General features: G+C 43.7%; 1 protein-coding gene across 2 annotated transcripts in view; it reads left to right on the top strand.

The window, feature by feature from the left end:
• Nucleotides 1-3310: 3310 nt before the first annotated feature.
• The window catches only part of SNX8 (sorting nexin 8), a 107771-nt gene continuing 85458 nt past the window's right edge, over nt 3311-25623 (top strand). For both annotated transcript variants that reach the window (XM_078774217.1, XM_078774216.1), the window contains exons 1-4: nt 3311-3398; nt 3563-3690; nt 17849-17978; nt 22516-22739. In XM_078774217.1, coding sequence (XP_078630343.1) covers nt 3374-3398; nt 3563-3690; nt 17849-17978; nt 22516-22739 — 507 coding nt within the window. In that variant the 5' untranslated portion in view covers nt 3311-3373. The remainder of the gene's footprint in view (nt 3399-3562; nt 3691-17848; nt 17979-22515; nt 22740-25623) is intronic.

The following is a 25623-nucleotide window of genomic DNA, read 5'->3' as shown; positions in this document are numbered from 1 at the left end:
ATGTGACGCATGACGTCATGCTCGTTGACTTTTTTGTTCGTCATGGGTATGCGATTCTGCCTGCAAAGTTTGGCCTCGATTTGTTCAGCCATTGCAGAGAAAAAGGGGACGAAAAACAATATGGTGGCCGAACCACGTGACCTGTGACGTCATAATTACCATTAAAATATTCTTCAGACCGAGTCCCCCCTACGGTGAAAATTTGATCTCAATCGTTCCTATTATTGCAGAGAAAATCTTTTTTAAAGGAAATTATAACTTAAAATGGCACTGAGTTAAGGATCATCAGGATTATCAGAATTCCCAAAGTTCAAAGTGCCATAACTTTGTCGAAAATGATCGAAACGTCGTGAAGTTCGAACTTGATCTGTAACTTATCATGAGGAAACCATGTGCCCAGTTTGAAACCATTAGCATTAATAGTCAGGTTCACTATGTTTTTTCGTTCAAAATCATGGTAGATTAGCAAACCTATACATTTTTGGAAACGTTATTACATGGAAAATCAGAAAATCAATGTTTACCTTTGCCAGTTCCGACCAATTCGATTCGACCAATTCGACCAATCGACCAATTCCATTCGACCAATTCGACCATTCGACCAATCGCTTCGTTCGACCAATTTGATCGATTCGATTCGATTCATCGAATTCGATTCGATCGACCATTCGACCAATTCGATTTGCCAATCAATTTGACCGACCTTTGCTTGTGTGGAACGGACTGTGAAAACGATGCGGACCATATTGTCGGATACGACACACAGGACAGTGATGACGAACTCTAAATGGCATATTCTGTAATCGTGTATGTTTGATGCCATTGACTGCCTGTGTATATTTTGTCATTGACTGCCTGTGTCGATGTGAAGTTATACTGACTGCATGTGTATATATGATTTTGCTGACTGCCTGTGTATGTTTGGTGATATGAATTATTGTGACACATTTTGATGTTATTAACTGCCTGTACAAAATGATAACATGTATTTGATTATGCAACTTATCGCGAATATAAAGACAGTATTTTGCAATTCAAAACCTTTGATTCGTGTCTTACCATTCATTCCCCATAGCACTAATTTGATACTTTCATTGGATTCCTTGTCCCTGAAAATATAGGTTTAGTATATTTTAAAAAGTTTTTAGGGTAATTAGAGGCAGAAATAGAACAAAATATGTATTTTACAGTGGCCATTTTGAAAATCCAAAATGGCCGCCATACAGGTATCTCTCCAAACGTAAACATTGATTTTTAGTTTCCTTATGCTATAACCTTTCCAAAAATGTATAGGTTTGCTAATCTACCATGATTTTAAACGAAACATAATTTATTGACATAGTGAACCTGACTATAAGCGTTTAGAAAAAAAGTCCGGAAAACTGTTCTTTGCGTGACGGACTGACTGACTGACTGACTGACGGACTGACGGACGGAGTGCAAACCTATAGTCCTCTCCGGTGTGCACCGGTAGGGGACTAATTAGCGAAGTACTATCTTCTAATCTGGTGTGTGGGTGTATCTAGGCATAAGGAAGAACGCTTTTGAAAATTGGGTCGCCACGTCAAAATCCAAGATGGCCGCCTTGCGTCTTCCACTTTGTCAACTCACATCACTTCACCGACAGGGGACCTCGGCGTAACGCTTGTTATGATGAAAGTATGGTTGTAGGAAAGCAAGGTATTATCAAAGTGATGTTTTATCAAAGCGTGTCCGATGAAAGTGGGGTTGTATCAAAGCGGGGTTTTATCAAAGCATGTCCGATGAAAGTGAGGTTGTATCAAAGTGTGTCCGATGAAAGTGGGGTTGTATCAAAGCGGGGTTTTTATCAAAGCGTGTCCGATGAAAGTGGGGTTGTATGAAAGTGAGGTTGTATCAAAGCGGGGTTTTATCAAAGCGTGTCCGATGAAAGTGAGGTTGTATCAAAGCGTGTCCAATGAAAGTGAGGTTGCATCAAAGAGGGCAAAACGTATCCGAAGAAAGTGGGGTTGTATCAAAGCGGGGTTGTATCAAAGCAGGGTTCTATCAAAGAGGGGTTGTATCAAAGAGGGGTTGTTTCAAAGAGGGGTTGTATCAAAGAGGGGTTGTATCAAAGAGGGGTTGCATCAAAGAGGGGTTGCATCAAAGAGGGGTTGCATCAAAGAGGGATTGTATCAAAGAGGGGTTGTATCAAAGAGGGGTTTTATCAAAACGTGTCAGATGAAAGTGTGGTTGTATCAAAGAGGGGTTTTATCAAAGCTTGTCCGATGAAAGTGGGGTTGTATGAAAGTGAGGTTGTATCAAATCGTGTCCAACAAAAGCGGGGTTGTATCAAAGCGGGAAGGGTGGAGGAAACTGGTCATCACTGCCAGCAGTTTTAAGTGGCAGTTCTAGTTTACTTTTTTGATGTGTTTCAATGGTTCAGGAAGTTCATTGGTTTTGTGTTGTTTATTGGCACATATTTCTGCATATGTCGCGGGATTTTCAGTTGGGCGAGTGACCGTGACAGGTCATGACCTGCTCATGGTCACAAATCTTTTTCGCATATCTGAAGGAATTTTGAGTTGGACAGGTGACCACGATGGGCCATGACCTGCTCATGGTCACAAATCTTTTTCGCATATCTTGCGCGATTGTGAGTTTGCCAGGCAACTATGATGGGCCATGACTTAACTTTCTCACGGTCACAAATATTTTCTGCATATCTCGCAGGCTTGTGAGTTGGACTGGCGACCATGACGGGCCATGACCTGCTCATGGTCACAAATATTTTTCGCATATCTCAAGGAATTTTGAGTTGGACTGGCGACCATGACGGGCCATGACCTGCTCATGGACACACTTCTTTTCCACATATCTCGCGGGATGGGTGGTGGGGGGTGCATTTGAGGGCTTGAAGTCACATTTTACATTCCGTGGAATTTCCACGGGTCCCTGATAGTGGATAATAATCTGCCATTTGGTTATTCGTGCAACAGGGTTGTGATCGCAAAATGGTTGCAAATTGGGTCCATGAATCGGGAATCGTATTGGGTCCATGTGATCGTGGCAATTGGCCTTTGAGCATTTCAGTTTAACGGCTTCGATGTGCAAACATGATACATTTTATACCTATACGGATCCTCGGCAAAAATCGATATCTGCACAGAATCGCGTAAAATAAAGCTTCCTAAAAGGCGTACCCATAGCCATATCATTTTATAACCCAGTAAGTGCATCGAGCAACAGAAGGGAAAACACCAAACATGCCCACTTCGTCCCGCCCACTTCGTCCCGCCCACTTCGTCCCGCCCACTTCGGCCCTCCCACTTCGTCCCGCCCACTTCGCCCAGCCAATCAGTGCGAGCAAAGCAAGCGTTCTGCACGTGATTCGAGTTCACGTGGCTTCGCTACCATGGCGGAGGACGCGCTCAGTTCGGGTGAGATGAGATGCGGTTCACATTTTGATCCCGTTCGCTCCGTGCAGTTTCTCCTCACTTTGACTGTTCGTAGCTTCCACGTGTTGTACCTCGTGCTTTTAGACGGTTGAACATTTTCGATTGCTTTGGCATCCGTTGCCCTTGTATCTCCGTGCTTCTCGCAGGCGCCTTGCCATCCTGCTACCGTGACGTGTACGACGCCGTGTGCCCAGGTAATGAGGACAAGCTCTCTCGGACGGCGTACCGCTCTCTGCTCACAAGCTCCGGCCTCTCAGCTTCTGTCCAGAATCAGGTTGAGAATTATACAGTTACCTCATGTCTTTTCTGGTGCTGTTTAGCCTTTTCAAACAAATCCTCGCTCCTTAGCCTCATCTTGGTTCGATTCCTGATCCGACAATCAATCGGCTTGTTTGGGTTTCACAGGCACTGAGGCACGACGTCCGACCGATAGGTTTTAAGCTGGGTGTCCTGTCTGCTTTTAAACTTTCACTCGCGTTAAAGATCCCACCGTGTCCTTCGCATCAGAGTAGGCCATTGTGTGCCGGTACCCCCACTCAGATTCCAAATTCTGACTTGTGCAATTCTGACTTTATTCCAAATTCTGACAAGAGCCACCTGTGCAACCAGCAGGCACACACCCTGGTAATAAGAGGCAACATCATAAACACACACATACACACCATACACACCCCCGTAATAAGCAGCGACATCAGCCACACACACACCATCTACCCCACGGTGATGATGCAACCAGCAGGTACACACCCTAGTAATATGGAGCAATATCATTCACACACACACACACACACACACACACACACACACACACACACACACACACACACACACACACACACACACGTGGTGATGCAACCAGCAGGCACACACCCGAGTAATATGCAGCATCATTTTTACACACACACACACACACACGTGGTGATGCAACCAGCAGGTACAAACCCCGGCAATAAGCAGCAACATCACACACACACACACACACACACACACACACACACACACACACACACACACACACACACACACACACACACACACACACACACCACGGTGATGATGCAACCAGCAGGCGAAATTCGTTTTGTAATCTCGATGACCCGTGCATTAATGGCAGGTTGCTTCGTGTTTGTCATTGTTGCTCTTCCTGTATGAGTCACAACCTTGTCAGTCATGCTACCTCCAGGCAATGTGATTGTCTCATCTTTCTGATGATCACCTTATTGTCGATTCTCATCACCATTTGCCTTACCTTAGCCACCAGCTCGTCGCCATGCATCACCTTGCTGCCCATCTCCATTTTTGTAACCTCGCACAGATTATGTATCGCTCTCTGTGATACATCACAGGTTTCTCTTCCTCATTGCAAACTGCCCTTTGGACTTAAAAAAAAAAAAAAAGATTTCTGCATTGCTTGATTCCTTATTATGATTATTTTTTTCAAAACAGTAAAATGTGTTCTATTTATGGTATCATTCCTTTGTGCCTTTAGTTTTTGTTTACAGGAATCTTGCCTTTGCAATACAGAAGTATTGTAAAATGAGGGCACAACATCTCAGTCTTTCTTCAGAAGTGTCATAAATCCATCTGTACATTCTGTGAATGATTAGAATGAGTTGTCTGCCTACCCTTATAGTGATGGTACAGGTACTTAACTGATCACTCACTCCTACCTTTTCTTTCCTCCTCGATCTTTATTGCTACCTCCATCTCTCATTTCTTGGGTGGTCACCTTGATTTGTGACTATTCTGGTGTTTACACATTTTATTATTCCTTATCTCTACCTTTTCTTTTATGTTTTTCTTACTTCTACACAGATTACTATACATGTAACCATGGATGAAATCAAGAAAGTGTTGTTTGAGGTGTGCTACCTGTTTGAGGGAAGCTAGGAGAACCAGACATTTTGGGTGTTAACCCTTCGCTGGAGCAAAAGAGGGACTCCTGTTAAATGTCAGCTTATCCTTGCTTCCCACTGCATGTTCCTCGATCAACGTCATTTCGATTATATCTGGCATTGTTCTCCCTGTTCACCGATGCCGATCGACATTATAGTCTTCAACAGCAAGACCAGTTCTTCATATACATACACACTACATGACCAAAAGTATGTGGACACCCCTTCTAATTAGTGGATTTGGCTGTTTCAGCCACACCCATTGCTGACAGGTATATATAATCAAGCACACAGCTATGCAACCTCCAAAGACAAACATTGGCAGTAGAATGGGCCGTACTGAAGAGCTCACTGACTTTCAACGTGGCACCCTCATAGGATGCCACCTTTCCAACAAGTCGGTTCGTCAAATTTCTACCCTGCTGGAGCTGCCCTGATAAACTAAGTGCTGTTATTATGAAGTGGAAATGTCTAGGAGCAACAACAGCTCAGCCGCAAAGTGGTAGGCCACACAAGCTCACAGAACGGAACCGCCGAGTGCTGAAGCATGTAACACGTGCAAAGAATCTGTCCTCGGTTGCAACACTCACTACCGAGTTCCAAACTGCCTCTGGAAGCAACGTTGGCACAACAACTGTTCGTTGGGAGCTTCAGGAAATGGGTTTTCATGGCCGAGCAGCCACACACAAGCCTAAGATCACCATGTGCAATGCCAAGCATCAGCTGAAGTGGTGTAAAGCTTGCTGCCATTCGACTCTGGAGCAGTGGAAACGCGTTCTCTGGAGTGATGAATCACGCTTCACCATCTGGGTGTCCAACGGACGAATCTGGGTTTGGCGGATGCCAGGAGAACGCTACCTGCCCGAATGCATAGTGCCAACTGTAAAGTTTGGTGAGGAGGAATAATGGTCTGGGGCTGCTTTTCATGGTTCGGGCTCAGCCCCTTAGTTCCAGTGAAGGGAAATTTTAACGCTGCAGCATACAATGACATTCTGGACGATTGTGTGCTTCCAACTTTGTGGCAACAGTTTGGGGAAGGCTCTTTCCTTTTTCAGCATGATCATGCCTCCGTGCACAAACCGAGGTCCATGCAGAAATGATTTATCGAGATTGCTGTGAAAGAACTTGACTGGCCTGCACAGAGCCCTGACCTAAATCCCATCAAACACCTTTGGGATGAATTAGAACGCCGACTGCGAGCCAAGCCTATTCACCCGACATCAGTGACCGACCTCACTCATGCTCTTGTGGCTGAATGGAAGCAAATCCCCACAACAATGTTCCAACATCTAGTGGAAACCCTTCCCAGAAGAGTGGAGGCTGTTGTAGCAGCAAAGGGGGGGGGGGGGGGGGGGGGACCAACTCCATATTAATGCCCATGATTTTGGAATGAGATGTTCGATGTTCGGGCGTCCACATACTTTTGGTCATGCAGTGTTTATATATATATATATATATATATATATATATATATATATATATATATATATATATATATAATCATATATAGATATAGATATGTATGTATATATATATATGTATGTATATATGTATGTGTATGTATATATATATATGTATGTATATATATATATGTATGTATATGTATGTCTATATATATATGTATGTATATGTATGTATATATATATATGTATGTATATGTATGTATATATATATATGTATGTATATATATATGTATGTATATATATATATGTATGTATATATATATATGTATGTATGTATATATATGTATGTATGTATATATATGTATGTATGTATATATATGTATGTATGTATATATATTAATCAAGGTATCAGCACAAGAATAGTGTCCTTACCTCCGATCACAAGTATCACAAGATACATCAATAACTGCAAATCCCCCACTGCTCCCCTCCACCAAGGTGTCCCCCAAGGTTCAGTTCTTGGCCCCTCCTCTTCATCCTGTACCTGTCCCCCCTTGGTCACTTAATCCGCCGTCATGGTCTCCAATTCCACTGCTTCGCCGATGACATCCAGCTTTTCATCTCCACCAAGTCCATCTCCACCGCCACCCACTCTATCCTGACAAACTGCATCACTGAAATAAAATCCTGGCTTCAAATCAACTTCCTCAAACTTAACTATGATAAATCTGAAATAATCATCATTGGCCCAAAAACGCTCACCAAATCCACCCATAACTTTGCCCTCAAAATCGACGGTTTCCCAGTATCCACCTCCCCTCACATCCGGAATCTTGGCATCATCTTTGACCAAACCCTCTCCTTCGACAAATACACTAAACAGATCACAAAGACAGCCTTCTTTCACCTGAAAAACATCACCCGTCTCCGTCCATCCCTCTCCTCCACGGCTGCAGAAACCCTCATCCACACCTTTGTCACCTCCCGTCTGGACTACTGCAACAGCCTCCTCTTTGGTTCACCCTCAATAATCATCAATAAACTCCAATACATTCAGAACTCCGCTGCCCGTCTACTCACCCATTCCCGGACCCGTGACCACATCACCCCCGTCTTTTACAAGCTTCACTGGCTCCCCATCCCCCAGAGAATCCAGTACAAAATCCTCCTCTTGACCTACAAAGCCCTCCATTACCTGGCCCCATCCTACCTGGCTGACCTCCTCTCCAGACACACTCCCACCCGCAACCTCCGCTCTCTGCTGGTACCAACCTCCTGACCCCCCCCCCCCCCCATCCGGACCAAATTTAGATCCTGGGGGGACAGGGCCTTCTCCATCGCTGCTCCCACCCTCTGGAACTCGCTACCTCACACCATCAGAGACTCCTCCTCACTCACCACATTCAAAACATCACTCAAGACCCACCTGTTCAACACTGCATTCAACATTTAACCCACAGCATTTAACCCCTGACTATCTCTTCTCCATCTCCTTCCTTTTGCTTTGATTATTTACCTGTTGATTTTTGTCTTTTTGCACTTGTTTTTTTGTACTCTGTCAAAGCGTCTTTGGGCTGCTTGAAAAAGCGCTATATAAAATAAATGTATTATTATTATTATTATTATTAACCTTGTGAGCAAAATATCTTGAAAAATAAACGAACTACTAACGTCTGATCTGGTGTGTGGGTGTATCTACGCATAAGGAAGAACGCCATTGAAAATTGGGTCGCCACGTCAAAATCCAAGGTGGCCGCCACCATATATATGTCTGAACCTTGTGAGAGGAATATCTTGAAAAATAAACGAACTACTAACTTCTAATTTGGTGTGTGGGTGTATCGACGCATAAGGGAGAAGGCTATTGAAAATTGGGTGGCCACGTCAAAATCCAAGATGGCCGCCACCATATATATGTCTGACCCTTGTGAGAGGAATATCTTGAAAAATAAACGAACTACTAACGTCTGATCTGGTGTGTGGGTGTATCTACGCATAAGGAAGAACGCTATTGAAAATTGGGTGGCCAGGTCAAAATCCAAGATGGCCGCCACCATATATATGTCTGACCCTTGTGAGAGGAATATCTTGAAAAATAAACGAACTACTAACTTCTAATTTGGTGTGTGGGTGTATCGATGCATAAGGGAGAACGCTATTGAAAATTGGGTCGCCACGTCAAAATCCAAGATGGCCGCCTTGCGTCTTCCACTTTGTCAACTCGCATCACTTCACCGACGGGGGACCTAGGTGTAACGCTTGTTATAATTAAATACTTCAAATTTTAATCATGCTTATTTTTGTTATAATGAAAATGTACTCCGATCTTGTTCAGTTTTTAACACGTTTTTAAAATGTACATAAATTCAGGTGATGTTGTGTACATGTACATTTCAAAGTGTATGTGTGCATTGTGCATAAGTTCTTCAAAGTGTACGTGTACATAATAACTTCTAAAATAAGAAAAAAAAAATCCTTTGGGAATTTCCCTGGGCTCCCGACTGATTAATTATGTATGCAGGAATTTCACTCTACCAAGCCGTTTTTCGTCGCTTCTGACATTTATTTATTTGTGAATTTCATTTCCATCATTTTGTTTATAAGCCTTGAAAAGTCGGGTGAACTTTCCTCTGCATTACGAGAACGCACTTTCATTGGGCGGTGTATATTAAACTGCTACCGAGATGGCTACAAAGAAAGCATGCGTTACCTTGTTTCCTCAGCATGAGTTGCAATCAAAATGTCCCTTTGTTTCCCTCAAAATGGTACTTTCATTTAATGATAGAAGACGTGTTGTTCAGATCTTCAAATGTACAGCAGAGGCCTGTGCGGTCTGTTTCAAGGCAAGAGGCGGGGAGAATTACGGCTGATGTGAGGGAGAGCAGAGTGACCAAGGATGAAGCTTGTTTTTGTTTTAATTTAATAAGACCGTTAATTATCTTCCAAAGGGGTGTTTAAATTTACCCAAATAGTCTAGTAGGAAGACTAGGTCCCCCTGCACCCCCCGGAGATATACTTCTAATCAGTGTTTCTAGATTGGAAACAATGTGTAGAAAATGACTAGCTATGGCCCCAAGCTGAAAAAATGTCCCACATACCATTTTTATGCAAATTACTGCTGCCATTATCAAAAAAAGACTAGGTCCCCCTGCACCCCCCCGGAGATATACTTCTAATCAGTGTTTCTAGATTGGAAAAACTGTGTAGAAAATGACTAGCTATGGCCCCAAGCTGAAACAATGTCCCACATACCATTTTTATGCAAATTACTGCTGCCATTATCAAAAAAACGATTTTTGACATATCTCAGCCAATATTGCAGATAATTGAAAAATGAAGGTGTCTAGACCCATGTTTTGAAGGGCATAGATCATGATAGAACTATTCATAACATGATTACATGTGTCTATGGTATACTAGTATGCTAATTAGTGCTTTATTTACAAAATAATCACAGTTTTACGAAATAATAGACTCATATTAAGGTCCGTCTACACAGACGTTAACACAAAGTTTTATTTTTCTAAATACCCTGTGAAATTCACCGAATGCCCTGTGAAACCTGGGATTCTTCTCCAGCTTTTTCAAGGGCCCGACTTTTCCCTTCCCTTTGAAGGCACTGGTGCAGTCTTCTCCGCTGAACACATAGTACCCCAGGAGAGTGGCACAGTAGTCCTCTCCCAGGGATTCTGCCAGCTCAGAGACGTTGACAAGTTGGCGATGCTTCCCTGACCCTGTATCCAGGTACACCGTCAGCTTGATGTTGTGGGCATGGTGGAGCAGGATCAGGAGGATGTCTGTGTCCGGTGTTCTGACTACAGCGTTCTTGTATCCGATGGTAGCAGCATGATGGAGGTACAGAACCACCCTGGTATCAGTCTCTTCCTGGTTGCTGTAGATCGTGGGGAGTTCACGTACCTCGACCTGAAACACAAAAAGGCACCGCATTTCAATCACCAGTCACTGCCAGTTTCAGTATATCTCCGGGGGGTGCAGGGGGACCTAGTCTTTTTTTGATAATGGCAGCAGTAATTTGCATAAAAATGGTATGTGGGACATTTTTTCAGCTTGGGGCCATAGCTAGTCATTTTCTACACATTTTTTCCAATCTAGAAACACTGATTAGAAGTATATCTCCGGGGGGTGCAGGGGGACCTAGTCTTTTTTTGATAATGGCAGCAGTAATTTGCATAAAAATGGTATGTGGGACATTTTGTCAGCTTGGGGCCATAGCTAGTCATTTTCTACACATTTTTTCCAATCTAGAAACACTGATTAGAAGTATATCTCCGGGGGGTGCAGGGGGACCTAGTCTTTTTTTGATAATGGCAGCAGTAATTTGCATAAAAATGGTATGTGGGACATTATTTCAGCTTGGGGCCATAGCTAGTCATTTTCTACACATTTTTTCCAATCTAGAAACACTGATTAGAAGTATATCTCCGGGGGGTGCAGGGGGACCTAGTCTACCTACTAGACTAAAATGCCCAGTTTTCATTCATGCACTCATTTGGAGTTCCCTTCGTATGCGTGCAAAGTTTTGGTTTGCTAGGTTTCATGGTTTTAGAGTTATGGAGACACTGACTGCCACCGGCTCTTCTATTATTATGGATATATCCACACATCACATAATGTTTTTTTTTTTTTTTTTTTTTTTTTTTTTTTTTTTTTTGTATACAAGATCGAGGCTCGTGAAAGAGCGAACATTTATCACACAGAAAGACAAACAGACACATAAAACAAATAACATCGGGAGCGGTAGACAAGATGGGGAGAGAGGGGGAAGGACACAAACACAACATTTGAGAGCAGGGACCGAGAGACATGGAGACATCGAGAGATCTGTGGGAGGGAGAGGGCTTTGGGGGGGGAGGCATGTGAAGGGGGGGGAGGCATGTGAAGGGGGGGAGGCATGTGAAGGGGGGAGGCATGTGAAGGGGGGGGGGTGGGAGAGGTATAAACATATGGACACTGCCAGGATTTCCAGGAAATAAGTTGGAATTTCAAACAAGGTGGATCTGGGGTGAATTAGTGGGGGTAGAAAAGATCAAGGTTATGGATGGGGGAAGATAAGAGATGGTGGTGAACAGCTGTTTTAAAGACCTGGAGGGAGGAGAGGGATTGAAGGGAGTGTGGGAGTTTGTTCCACAGGCGGGAGAAAAGAGGAATGAAAGAGTGAAGGTGAGCAGAGAGCCGAGATTTCGGCAGTTTAACCATCAGAGGGTTGCTGGCAGATCTTGTGCGACCTGTAGGAATATTTGGGGGACAGAGCACAGAGAGAGCTGGGGGAGCAAGGCCGGAGAGGAGTCGGTAGAAGACAGAAAGACCACCTACCTGCCTGCGGTGAGTGAGTGAAAGGCCCTCAGAGATAGCTTCATCGCGGGAGATTCCAATGATTTTGAAAGCTTTGGATTCAACAGCGTGAAGCCGAGCCAGGTGTGAGGCAGGAGCACCAGCCCATAGGGGAGAACAGTATTCCATTGAGCTGCGGATGAAAGCCTTGTATGTGGTGAGGAGCTCAGGTGTGCCGAGGAAGGACTTCGCACGACGGAGGATGCCCAGTCGGCGACTGGCTTTGGAGGCCAGCTTGGAAATGTGGTTTTCCCAAGAAAGATCATGGCAGATAGTGAGACCCAAAAGCTTGAGTGACAGAACTTCTTGGAGAGGATTGTTGAGAAAGTAGATGGGAGGGTTGTCCAGTCGATCTTTTCGGAGAGACATAGTAAGAGAGTGAGATTTGGCAGGATTGAAAGACATGTTCCACTTGTTTGACCAGTCTGTGATTTTGTCCAGGTCTTCAGAGAGTGAGGAGGCTGCAGACTGCCGATCTGAGGGAAGAGGAATGGAGCGGCAGAGAGTGGAGTCATCAGCAAAGAGATAGAGAGGATTTTCCAGAGAGTCAGAGAGATCATTGATAAAGACCAGAAAAAGCACAGGGCCCAGCACACTTCCTTGGGGAACTCCAGCCTGAACAGGAAGGGGAGATGAGAGAAATCCATTCAGGGCCACACGTTGACTACGACCAGAGAGGAAGTCCGCAAGCCATGCATGGAGATTTCCATGGATACCATAGGAGGAGAGTTTGGTGAGCAGAGCTGGGTGCCAGACCGTATCAAAGGCCCTTGATATGTCAAGGGAGACAGCTCTGATTTCCTGTTTGGCATTGAGGACCTCCATCCATTGTTGAGACAGCAGAAGCAGCATGTCCAGAGTAGAGTGACCTGGTCTGAAACCAAATTGATGATCAGAGATCAAGCCATTGGAGAAGAGGAAAGATTTCATATCCGAAGCAATGATGGATTCCATGACTTTGCTGATAATTGGGAGCAGGCTGATTGGTCTGTAGTTGCAAGGATCTGTTTTTGCACCTTTTTTGTGTAAAGCGGTAATGTTAGCTGATTTCCAGGATGCTGGCAGATGACCTTGAGCAAAAGATAGGGTGAAAAGAACAGAGAGAGGGTGAGATAGAGCGGCAGAGCAGGATTTTAGGACCCGTGGGCTGATGCCGTCTGGTCCAGTTGCAGAATCAGAGTCGAGGTTTGACAAAAACTCCTCCACCTTGTCAGGAGAGAAGGACACAGAGTCCAGGAGCAGTTGGGTTCGACTGGGAAAGGTGGGAACAGAGAGAGATGGGTTTGGGACTAAGGATTTCGAGGCGAACACAGAGTTGAGGCATTCGGCTTTGTCACGTGCGATGTCAACTGTGTGGCCATTTGAGGTAAGGGAGGGGATGGAGGGGGAACAAACACCAGAAACGGATTTGACCAGACGCCACCAGGATTTGGAGGAAGGAGACAGGTTTGAGAGTTCATTCTTGAGTGAGGAGAGATAGTGCTTCCTGGCACTCCTGAGGGTAGACACACACTTGTTCCGAGCTTGGTGGAAGGAACTGAGATTTCCTTCAGTTGGATTAGCCTTCCAAGAGGCAAAGGCAAGTTGTTTCAGGGCAACTGCCTCACCACAAGATTCAGTGTACCATGGACGGGAGGAAGGGTAAGACAATTGAAGGCGAGATGGGATAAATCTGTGCATGAGAGAGATCAGTTTGCTTTGGAAGAATTCCCAGGAAGAATTGATGTCAGAGGCAGTGGAGATGGGAGACCAATCCAGACGATTGATGGCTGCTTGAAGATTTATCTCGCATTTGAAGATTTATCTCGCATCTTGTCTCCAGTCAAGCAGACAAGATGACATCTCATCTCAAATCATGGAAATAGTGATGAGGTCTGCCCAACTGGGAAAAACAATGTCCATTATGACCATCACTCCTGACTGCCACATGATAGGAAATCCCATGCTCTTTTCTAAATGCATCTTAACAGTACAAAACTGTTGAAGCCTATTTTCTGGACTCAGAATCATCACACAAATGCAAGTCGCACAACTACTTCCTGTTTCACAAAGTTAGGTATGTGAGTGCCAATTGTGAGGGTTTGGCCACCACAAATTAGGGAACGTGGCAGTGTCGAGTTTTGTACCCCAAGCTTCGTCAGCAAGCATATTTCATCTTCTCTTGACTTGCCTGATATGGTGTTTGGGGTGGTTTGTTTACCAGGAATTTAGTGTTTTAACAAAAAGAAGTCTTGACCACATACAATTTATTGTAATAATATATTATGTTCCTTATGAAGAGCTTCAATGCAAGAGGCGACCATTGGGTCCATCAAAGCCTGCACTGGTATTGCCAACGTATCGCTGTTTGTCCATGCTCTTATCCTTTGTCGATGCTAAACGTCATGCAAGGAAGCAGGATGTACCGTTTTTAAATCATTGGTATGATTCGGCCATGGTTCGACCTGCCGACTTGGATTTAAAAGGTCAAATACCAAAAAACACAATTACGAGCACATTTCAGAACAAATTTTAATGAAACTTTGTACTGTAGATACAATCAACATTGGGGGATGCATGAAATATGTAACAATTTGTTTTGATTTGACCCCTGGTTCATGACTTAAGGTCATATGGGTAAAAACAGGGAAAAATATTTAGCTCAAAATTTGAAATTGGGTCATTCCTGGCGGACACCTTTTGCCATCTTTCAACTTTGCTTTAAGTGGAAAGGGTGGGGATTTGCGATGGCGCGCCATCGACTTCCCTCTAGTTTATTATATTTTACGCCTCCCCAAGCTCGATTCATGCCCCGGAGTCAATTTTTCATAGGTTGGACATTGGACTCTCTCCCAGTGTGTCACCTAGTTCTTTCAAATGTTGTCATTGGTTGTAAGCCCATAATTGGCATTTCAAAGCATCCGACAGACCTTGTCATCTGATGTTGACAATTATGTACCTGGACTTGTTACTTGTCAAATCCATTTCCACACTGACACATCAAAATATGACATTTGTCGTACCACGCTCTCCAACGGGCAACAGCCACTGATGAAAGTCTTGTGCGCAGCTGTTCTTACACAGTATTTCATGGAATGCTTGGCTTCGCCAAACTAAAGTGGCACCTGCCCCATTCCTGCTGCTTCCCCATCCATTACCATGCAACGTGCTTTCATTGGCAGCTGATACAGTAGTATCAAGCGAACTGGTGTTGGCTTAGCGGTTAGGGCGCTGGCTTGGCATCCTAGGATCCTGAGTTCGAATCCCGGTCGATCACTGAATTAACACCAAGGGGGTTGACTCAGCCTGTCATCCTTCCGAGGTCGGCAAATTGAGTACCAGCTTGCTGGGATGAATGATCTGGTGTGTACCCCGATTTAGAATAGGTACACCGTATCCCTGCGCATCTTAAGAGGCGACTAAGGGTTGGCGTCAGGAAGGGCATCCGGCCATAAACACATTGCCTCAAACAGGGCCCCATGATGTCATGGGGCCCGCAAGGCCAACCCCCACTCGAGCGGGGAAAAATGGCCTTAACACGATCATTCATTCATTATTCAAGCGAACTGGGTTGGAAATTGCAAAATCTTGTTATTGGTTTGGCTGGAGAGGGAAATAAAAACGCACACAATGTTAAAGAGGCATGTAAACAAGAACAAAAGCAAGTGGCCGAAACTGCACTGTCCCATTGAGTATCACAAGTAATGCTTCATGGTGTGTGCAGCTGAAATGACTTAAGTTGTGGAGAAGTGTGCGTGTGATTTATGTATCGCTTTTGGTTTTCATGTTCGTGTCGATCATTGACACGAAGACCTTTGTCTCTTCTTGACCTTGTGCCCTGGAATGTCCGTCTTGGATGTAAAACTGCTGCAGTTGGCAATCCTGCATTTTCTCGTGCTCCGTTCCCAATCTTTCATCATGCAGCGTTCACGTTTCACAAAATGACTTTCCTGTTGTTTTTACTCGCACAATAACAGCCATTCGACATTCCAGACATGTTTAGTAAAAACTAAGGGGTGACTTTTCCTCTCACTAAATCGAGTGGCTGACAAAACAAGTAGGTTTGCACATGTGTTGCATTTTCTGTCTTTTACAAAGTGGACCATCCATGTGACATACGAAATTGACTGGGATGATTTGTTGAGGATTGATCGGTGGCGAGACTTCAACTGAATGCTGCAATCGAAGACGAGCACCACAACAAACTTCCTCAACTCATTTGGCTGTGGCTGTGATTCCCACAGCAAACAATTCCCATAGTATGTGTGAGTCAGAGAAAGGGATTGATGTTGATGAAAACATTTGGACCCAATATGGTATCCTCAAAGGGCATTTGTTGCTGGACGATGTGTGCAATGAAATACAATCTGGAATCTGTTTTTTTTAAAAACATATATTTTCAAATCTGCTGGAAATGGTGCCACACTTACCATAGCCCACATGGATGTCAATGGGCATGCAAGTGTTAACTTTGCACTGAACCAATATACTGTCCAACAGACACTAGTAAATAATTTGTGATCATCATCATCATTATAATCATCATGATAAATTGTAACCTATTGTTTTGTAGTTTTTTTTAGAGGTTCTAGGGAAGTTTTTTTTTTTTTTCATGCTTCTGCTGACGAAGTCACCTGAAGCATTATGTTTTCGGGTTGTCCGTCCTTCCTTCCTTCCTTCCTTCCGTCCGTCCGTCCGTGATAGGTTTCCATAACCGCGGTAACTTGACAACGGTTGAAGAGATCTAAGTCAAACTTGGTGCAGGTATGTATAATGAGGTAAAGATTGACTGATTATATTTTGGGGTCACGAGGTGAAAGGCCCAAGGTCAGAGGTCATGTTAGGTAAAAATCCTGTTCCCACAATAACTTGTGAACCAGCAATGTGATTTTGACCAAAGTTGGTACAATATGTATTATGATGCAAAGATGAACTGATTTGATTTTGGGGTCAAGAGGTCAAAGGTCAGAGTCTGTAATAGCTTTATAACTTGAGAACCGCTGAAGGGAACTAAGTCGAATTAGATTATGGGATCAAGAGGTCAGAAGTCCCGTCTGGTAAAAATTATGTTACCATCGAGCTAACTTGTAAGGCAGTGATGGGATTTTGAAAATGTATTGTTATTATGAAAATATAAACTGATTAGATTTCTGCATCAAAGGTCAAAGGCCATGGCATGTCAGGTCATAATGTGATACTTGAGAACAGCTGAAGGGATTTGAATCAAACTTGGTACAAGTATGAATAATGATGTAATAATGTGATGATGTCGAGTGTCCTCTGGCAATGATGGCGTGTTTACCATCATGTTGCCTTTCTATGGCTGGTACACACAGGTAAGTGTGTGGCATGGACGGGGGGGGGGGGGGGGGGGTGGTGGTGGGTGGTCGCCACTCCTCTCCGTCTCTCTCCTGGCTGTTGGGGAATTCACCCTCTTCCGGCCGTGCTGTTGAAGTCGACTGGACTCTCATCCACCAGATGTACAGAGCCATCTGCCATTTAAACCGCATGGCTGCGGACTGACCCTAGTAAGGGGGGTTGACAGGTACTACACCTTGACCTCAGGTGACTTGAGGTTATGCAAGGCAAGGGCATCCATCTCCCTGAGGTATCAGAAGACACTTGCATACCCAAAATATGGGTAGAGGCATGATGTGGGTAGAGGCATATTGGTCGATGTTGTGATGTTATAGAGTGCCATTCTAGTTTTATTTAAATTTTTTGTCATGTGTAAGACAGTTTGTTGAAATTTGTACCCACCAGTTTCGGGTAAAAACATTGCATTCCTTTCCCATGTGTTCAGATTATTGAGGTACTGAAGATATCTCAAGGACCAGTGCCACGTATTGACTTGTACCGAACTTTCGCCCTCATTGCGTTTGCCCAAAAAGGACATCCCCCATCTTCCCACCTGCTTGAGGTGCCAGCAAAGGGTGAGTGTGGAAATGCACTCTCTCCACTTAACTTTTTCGTGGTTCTTTTTGTTTGGAAGACTGGTTTTTTTTATATTGAACTCTTGCTCCCATTGGCAGACTGCCCTTTTGAGTAGGTCTATTAATGGTCAATCATAGTTTTTTTTTGTCTTTACTTTTCCAGTAAGCATGACATTCTGTGTTTTCCATATCCAATACAATAACTTTGATATATATATATATATATATATATATATATATATATATATATATATACATATATATATATATATATATATATATATATATATATATATATATATATATATATTGTTGCGGATTCGGGGGTCGGCTCTCCCCTTATCAAGGGGGGGGGGGGGAGGGGGGTTGATCCCCTTGTCTTTTAAGCTGGCCGTCCCCCAATCCTGGAAATTATGATGCTCCTCCCGGTCGGAATTAGCTAGGGTGATTGGTCAATGAAGTCCCAAATACCTACGTACCAACCCCGACCGCGAGCAGGGAAATAACTCCCGCTCGAACCACGGATAAGATGGAATATTGCCGAGCGGTTAGCAATCCGCGATCCGAGCCGTTAACAAATGACTAAACCCGATCCTGAGCGGTTTCCAAATCGTGCCACAGGTACTCAATTGAAAGAAAGGACGCGAACGATCGAATAAGAGGAAACCAGAGTAAGGGAAGAACAAAGAGTGGGTTTATTAATTATGTACAAAAACCCAAAGAGGAAACGAAAGCATGTACAAGAAGAAGAAGAAACAAAAGGACACAGGGCAAGCTTACCTATACAGTCTTAACTTATTACGACCCCAGGACAAACAGACAGACTCACACGGAATGGTCGTGGTAGGGGAGGAAGGTCCAAGCAGATGGTCCAGGTGATGGGATCCGGCTCCGGTCCACTCCAGTCCAGGCTTCGGTTCCGCGGGCAAAACCCGGCAGGCATCTTGTCAAGGGGAGGGGAATCATGTGACTGAAATAGTGCAGCTTTGCTTGAAGAGTTTGACTAACCTTAAACCCTCGCTATTTATTACAACGCACCCCCCTCTATATGTGCAATTTCAAACAAGACAATCCTTAAGCTGATGTATCCCTGCTTGTTACATCGAGATTGGCTAACTACTCGTGCATGGACCATACGACTCAATATACAGTCGGGGCCAAAAATATTGGCACCCTTGCATTTTTTTCAAACAACTCACAAATTTCTCGAAAAATAAGTTTAAATTGACAAAAGTATCTGGTCTCCACAATTCTTTATTTCACTGTTAATATTACAGAACCTTTGTTTTTGATTCAGAACTTAATATATCCTTTAAATCAGAAAATAAAAAGAAATGGCATTGACAAAATTATTGACACCCGAGATTAATATTTGGTAGCACGGCCTTTGGACAAAATAACTGGATTCAAGCGCTTCCTATAGCCATGAATGAGCTTCCTACACCTCTCTACTGGAAGTTTGGCCCACTCTTCTTGTGCAAACTGCTCCAGTTCTCCCAGATTTAAAGGGTGCCTTCTCCCAACTGCTCTTTTCACATCTCCCCACAGGTGTTCAATGGGATTTAGATCTGGACTCATTGCTGGCCACTTCAGAACAGTCCAGCGTTTTGTCTGGAACCAATCCTGGGTGCTTGTTGAAATGTGTTGGGTCATTGTCCTGCTGCAAGATCCATGACCTTTGACAGAGACCCAGCTCTCTGACACTGGGTTTAACATTGCTTTCCAAAATACCTTGGTAATCTCCTGATTTCATGATGCCATGCACACATTCAAGGCACCCAATGCCAGAGGCAGCACAGCAACCCCAAAGTATAACTGAACCTCCTCCATATTTGACTGTAGGGAAGGTGTTCTTTTCTTTGAAGGCTTTATTTTGTTTTCTGTAAACATAGAGATGATGTGCTTCACCAAAAAAAAAATCTAATTTGGTCTCATCTGTCCACAGGACAATCTCCCAGAAGGACATTGGTGTGTTCAGGTGTGTTTTCGCAAAACTCCAGTCAGGCTTTCTTATGTCTCTCTCAGCAATGGGGTCCTCCTGGGTCTCCTACCATGGAACCCCCTTTCATTGAGTTGGCGACGGATGGTGCGAGTTGAAACTGTCGTACCTTGTGGCTGAAGGTCAGCTTGAATCTGTTTGGCAGTTGATCGAGGTGCTTTCTCCACCTTTCGAACAATCCTTCGCTGCAATCTTTTATCAAGTTTTTCTCTTGCGGCCACATCCAGGCAGGTTGGCTACAGTGCCGTGGGCTTTAAACGTCCTGATAACATTGCATACGGTGGACACAGGAACATCAAGGTCTCTGGAGATGGACTTGTAGCCTTGAGATTGTCCATGCTTGGCTACAATCTTGTGTCTGACCTTCTCAGACAATTCTCTGGTTTTCTTTCTTTTCTCCATGCTCATTGTGGTACACACAGTGACACAAAAGAGCAGAATGAATACTTTTCTCCATTCAAACTTGAGTGTAGCTCGTACCGAGCGATAAAGTTATTGGAGCATGGAATGAAGGTATTGGAAAGGGTGTTGGAGAGGAGGATAAGGAAGAAAGTGAAGATCGACGAAATGCAGTTTGGATTTATGCCAGGAAGAGGAACGACAGACGCGCTTTTCATTGTGAGGCAGTTGCAGGAGAAGTACATGGAGAAGAGGAAGAAGTTGTTTCTTGGGTTTGTTGATCTGGAGAAAGCATTCGATAGGGTTCCACGCAAAGTATTGACATGGGCATTGAGGAAGTTATGAGTGGAGGAATGGTTGATCAGAGTAGTGATGGCAATGTACAAAAGAGTGCGCACAGCCGTAAGGACGAAGGACGGGAACAGTGGTGAGTTTGAGGTGAAGGTGGGAGTGCATCAGGGGTCGGTACTAAGTCCACTACTATTTGTAGCTGTGATGGAGGTGCTGTTGTGTGCAGATGATCTGGTGTTGATTGCGGAAAGTATGGATGGACTGAAGGAAAAGATGAACAAGTGGAAGGAATGTATGGAGACAAAAGGTCTGAAGGTGAATATCGGAAAGACGAAGGTGATGGCAAGTGGTAAAGCATATGGTGAGGTGGAAAGAACTGGGAAGTGGCCCTGTGCTGTGTGTAGGAAGGGTGTCAGAGTGAACTCCATTCAATGTACAATGTGCACTGAGTGGGTTCATCAAAAATGTAGTGGTCTGAGAGGGTCATGAGAGGTAAACAGTGTGGCAGCTACATTCAAATGTAAGGTGTGCACAGAGGGAGCTGCAGATGGAGGAAATGTTGAGTTGGATCTTGGAGATGGCGTGAAGCTGGAAGGTGTGAAAACATTTTGCTACCTCGGAGACATGCTGAATGGAGAAGGTGGATCAGACTCGGCAACGGTTGCTGGAGTGAGATGTGCATGGAAGGAGTTTCGGGAACTGAGTGGCGTGCTGATGAGGAGGGGAGTGTCGTTGAAGCTGAAGGGAAAGGTGTATGCTGCATGTGTGAGAAGTGTTATGATTTATGGGAGCGAGACATGGGTAATGAACGTAGAGCAGCAACGAAGGTTGGAAAGGGTGGAAATGCGAATGGTTCGATGGATGTGCGGAGTATCGTTGAGAGAGAGGAAGACAAATGATGAATTGCGAAAGATGATGGGAATAGAGCCTGTGATTGATGCTGTGAAGAGAAACAGGTTGAGATGGTTTGGTCATGTGTTGAGGAAGGATGAAAGTGACTGGTTGAGAAGAGTGATGGAAATGAATGTAGAAGGAAGTAGAGGACGGGGAAGACTGAGAAAGACTTGGCTAAAGATGGTGGAAGAAGAAATGCGGGCAAGGGGGTTAACAAGGAGAGATGCAGAAAATAGAGCAAAATGGAGAAGATTGTCATGGGGACTGCAAGGCTCACCCCTGCTCTAGCAGGGGAAATGGCCTTTAAAATGCATGTTGTGTTGTTGTGTATTCAAACTGGTTGAATGAGTGATTTTTATATTGCAGTCACCTGCAACTCACCACAGGTGAGTCCAATTCCAAAGTAAAGGAGAATCACCTGCTTGAAATCTAATTATTTCTAACAACTTCTAAAATGTGCCAATAATATTGTCTGGGCCATTATAGGATTTCTGTGTGGAATAAGCTAAGATTTCGTAATTTTTTTGAGGTTTTTTTGTTTTGTTCCACTGCAAACCAAATAAATACATATGTGGATACCAAAATATATTTTTATTTCAACAATTTTCTGGAAGAAATGGTGCATTATTTGAAAAAGGTGCAATGGTGCCAATATTTTTGACCACGACTGTCCTCTATCTGTTCTGTGGCAGTCTAACCTCCCCCACAAATGTAACATTGTGTGTGTGTGTGTGTGTGTGTGTGTGTGTGTGTGTGTGTGTGTGTGTGTGTGTGTGTGTGTGTGTGTGTGTGTGTGTGTGTGTGTGCGTGTGTGCGTGTGTGTGCATGCGCACGCACACGTCAGTGTGTGTGTCAGTGTCAGTGTCACAATAAGGCACCCTCTTACAGACCAGTGGTTTGTTAGCCTAAATTGCATTGTCAATCTACAGGCCTGTTCTGTTTTCCCCTGACTAGATCTACCACAACCTGAGCTGGGAAGCATCAAACACTTGCGCCAACTGTCTGGTGCACTTCCTTCTGATGAAGATGCAGTTTGTACGGACCCTCTCTCTGAGGACCCCACAATCCTCACAATGAACTTTGAAGATTTGAAAGAGTTGGACACAGTGGGGGTGGAACTCATTCCAGAAAAGAAGGGGCTCTTTCTGAAGCATGTGGAGTACGAGATCACAAGCAGGGTGGGTGGACTCTAATTTTCATCACTCAGTCTTGTTTAAGGAACTTTTAAGCAGCAAAATAGAACATGATTTACTGCCTGAGCCAAACTATTTCAATGGAATGTCATATATGGTTAATTATGTGTGAGTTATCATCTTATAGAAACGGCAAAATGAGTCCCATTGCCCGAATAATCAGAATTTTGTTAATACTGCTGGGTGATCAAGTGAGGCATAAGCTTTCCATTGATGCAAGTTTTTAATATCTGGTTTATTTATCTGGGAAATTTGTTGAAGAAAATCCAGATCTTAAGTCACCTGAAATGGCTGACTTTTTTGAGATTAATGAGTCAAAAGGGTCAGGCTATTTCCTTGGAAACCAATACTGTAGATTTCCGGGATGCACTTGCATGTTGTGTTTTTATTCTTGCAAAATTTCTGCATTCATTTTAATGCCTACCTGGTATGCCTACCTGATCATCAGAGTATCATACCAATAACAAACTAGAATGACACTCAGTAGAGCCCATACCTCTGCCAGGCTGAACAGTTTATGTTTTGCATCCCACTGATAGGCCAGATCTGCATCCAGACGTGAACCAAAATCTAATCGTTGGGTTATTGTCACCTAACCAACTCATCCACCATGTTATGTGATGACCTGGCCACAACTTTTTGAAATATAATTTTGGCCCTATGTCTGAATTGTGAAGAATCATTTGAAAATTATAATATTCGGATCCGCATCTACACCAAAATTGAATCAATTTTTCATTGTCACACACCCAAACTGTCCACCAAGCTCTGGCTGAATCAATCCATAAATTTTTGAGGTGTCATGTTATATATCATTTTTGGCCCCGTCTCAATGGTGAAGAATCACTGAAAAAAATGATAGTGTCCAGATCTTGACCAAAATCCAATCATTTCTTTCTTGGCACACATCCAACCTATGCACCAAGTTTCATCCGAATCCGTCCATGACTTTTTGAGATATCATGCTCACAGACAGACAGACAGACAAACAGCAGTGAAAGCATAACTTCCGTCCACCTTCGGTGGCAGAAATACAAGCCCCCATTGACCATTTGTTTTCCAATTGTCAAAGTGAAACAATTTTATTCATGTTGATCCGAGGCATTTCCAAGAAGATCAGTTGATGATCCAGTCCCAACATGAATGTTTCTGGTAAGACTTAAGAATACAGTAAGGCATTGCAAACAAAATATATAAATGTTTACTGTGGAAGTCCATCTTTTGGTCCTCAAATGATGTTTGATGCCTTCAAACGAATGCAACCCACTTCCCATTACCATACTGTAGACTTGGAATCACTTGTCCCAGTAGCACTTGGGCAAGGGCAGATCTCAGTGGGTCGCAGCACTCATCTCGACGGTAAAATATTTGGTGGTGGACTGGTGGTTGATCTCTGCAAAAGTGGAGCTCATATCCCGTAGCTGTCTCTTTGCATCCCGGAACTCTTTTTCTTGTTTCCGGTGTCTTCGCAAGTGCATGCATTATTCTCAGGTCCACGAGAACCTTTTTAAAAGGTATGTGGTCCATACTGGATTTGTCTTCTCTACCGCTTGCCTTTATTCCCTCTGCTATATTAATCATATTGTGAATCGGTCTCATGTCTTCTGCAACCTGTGTACTTTGTCGTATTGTTGAATGTTTGAGTGAGTTTGTCTTGCCCTCAGCTTGGCCACGAGCTCATGAGCCTTAAGTTGTACACATCATATGCTTCGATCACTGCTACGTTTCCTCCTCTCGTCCTCCATTTTTCAACTCCAGAAAAACGGGGAAAAAATAAAACCACGACAAATTGCCAAACAAATATGTCGCTCATTCTACCTTCTGAATCCTTCCTGCACTCACTCATTAACCTTTTACAACGATAACTATGCTTTTTTATTTCTTGCTTGTTGAACTTGCTTCTTACTTCATACGATTCAAAACTTCTCTAAAGTGCCTGGGTCTTAATTGACTATGGTCATGCCAGGTGTGATTTTGCCACAAGATTACTGACATCTGATTGGTTGATTCAAATAACGCACGAGTGGACAATCACTCAGCCTCCACGTTACAACGCAAGTTATCGCTTCCATGCTACACTGACCTGATCACCAGAGTGGCCACAAAGTCCCTATGCATAATAGTGTATCCTCTGTTACTTATTTGTTTTATTTGTTTTCCAGGTACGGCTTCAGCATGACGGACACCAGTGAGTACACGATAGAAGAGGGACTGATTACTTGTGTTTGGGTTCACGACCGCGCGCGAGAAGTTGCAAGTTTTGAAGACATAAGGACAAGATTTTCGCAGAGGTTCGATAAGCCAGCTCCTATGTGCGACGTGATGCAGGTATGGGAGAAGAAGGCTTTTTCAACAGGAAGTGTCCTTGATTTAAAGCGTTCTGATCGTCCAGCATCACGTCAACGCCATGTGGACATTCTTGAAGCGTCCTGCTCGAGATCACCACTGATATCATCTCAAAAAAGATCTTCTGAGTTCGGCATTCCATGCTCAACAGTCCAAAAAATAATGAAAAAGCATCTGGGATTGAAGCCATTTAAGCCTGGGTGTGTTAATGAGCTTTCTGATAGAGACTTGAAGAAAAATTCAACAAATACAGAAGAACATGGAGAAAATTCAAATTTGTGCGGAGAATGGAGGGGAGCATCCAGATAAATTCTGACTAAATTCTAACTGTATGCAGGGACTTTGTGGCCACTCTGTAGGTGACGCAGCATGAAAGCAGGCTCATGCCTCACCCAAAACAATTTGATGATAATTTTATTAATAACTAGCTGAATGCACCCGGCGTTGCCCGAGTTCTTTTTGAATGAATTTAATCTTCTGTACATAGGTCTGACGCGAGCCCAGTATCAGTTAGTGCTCAACG

Source organism: Myxine glutinosa, chromosome 3, assembly GCF_964187855.1.
Source record: "Myxine glutinosa chromosome 3, kmMyxGlut1.1, whole genome shotgun sequence".
NCBI classification, from domain to species: Eukaryota; Metazoa; Chordata; class Myxini; order Myxiniformes; family Myxinidae; genus Myxine; species Myxine glutinosa.
The sequence above is the reverse complement of the archived record's forward strand: the minus strand, read 5'-3'. Positions and strand labels throughout refer to the sequence as shown.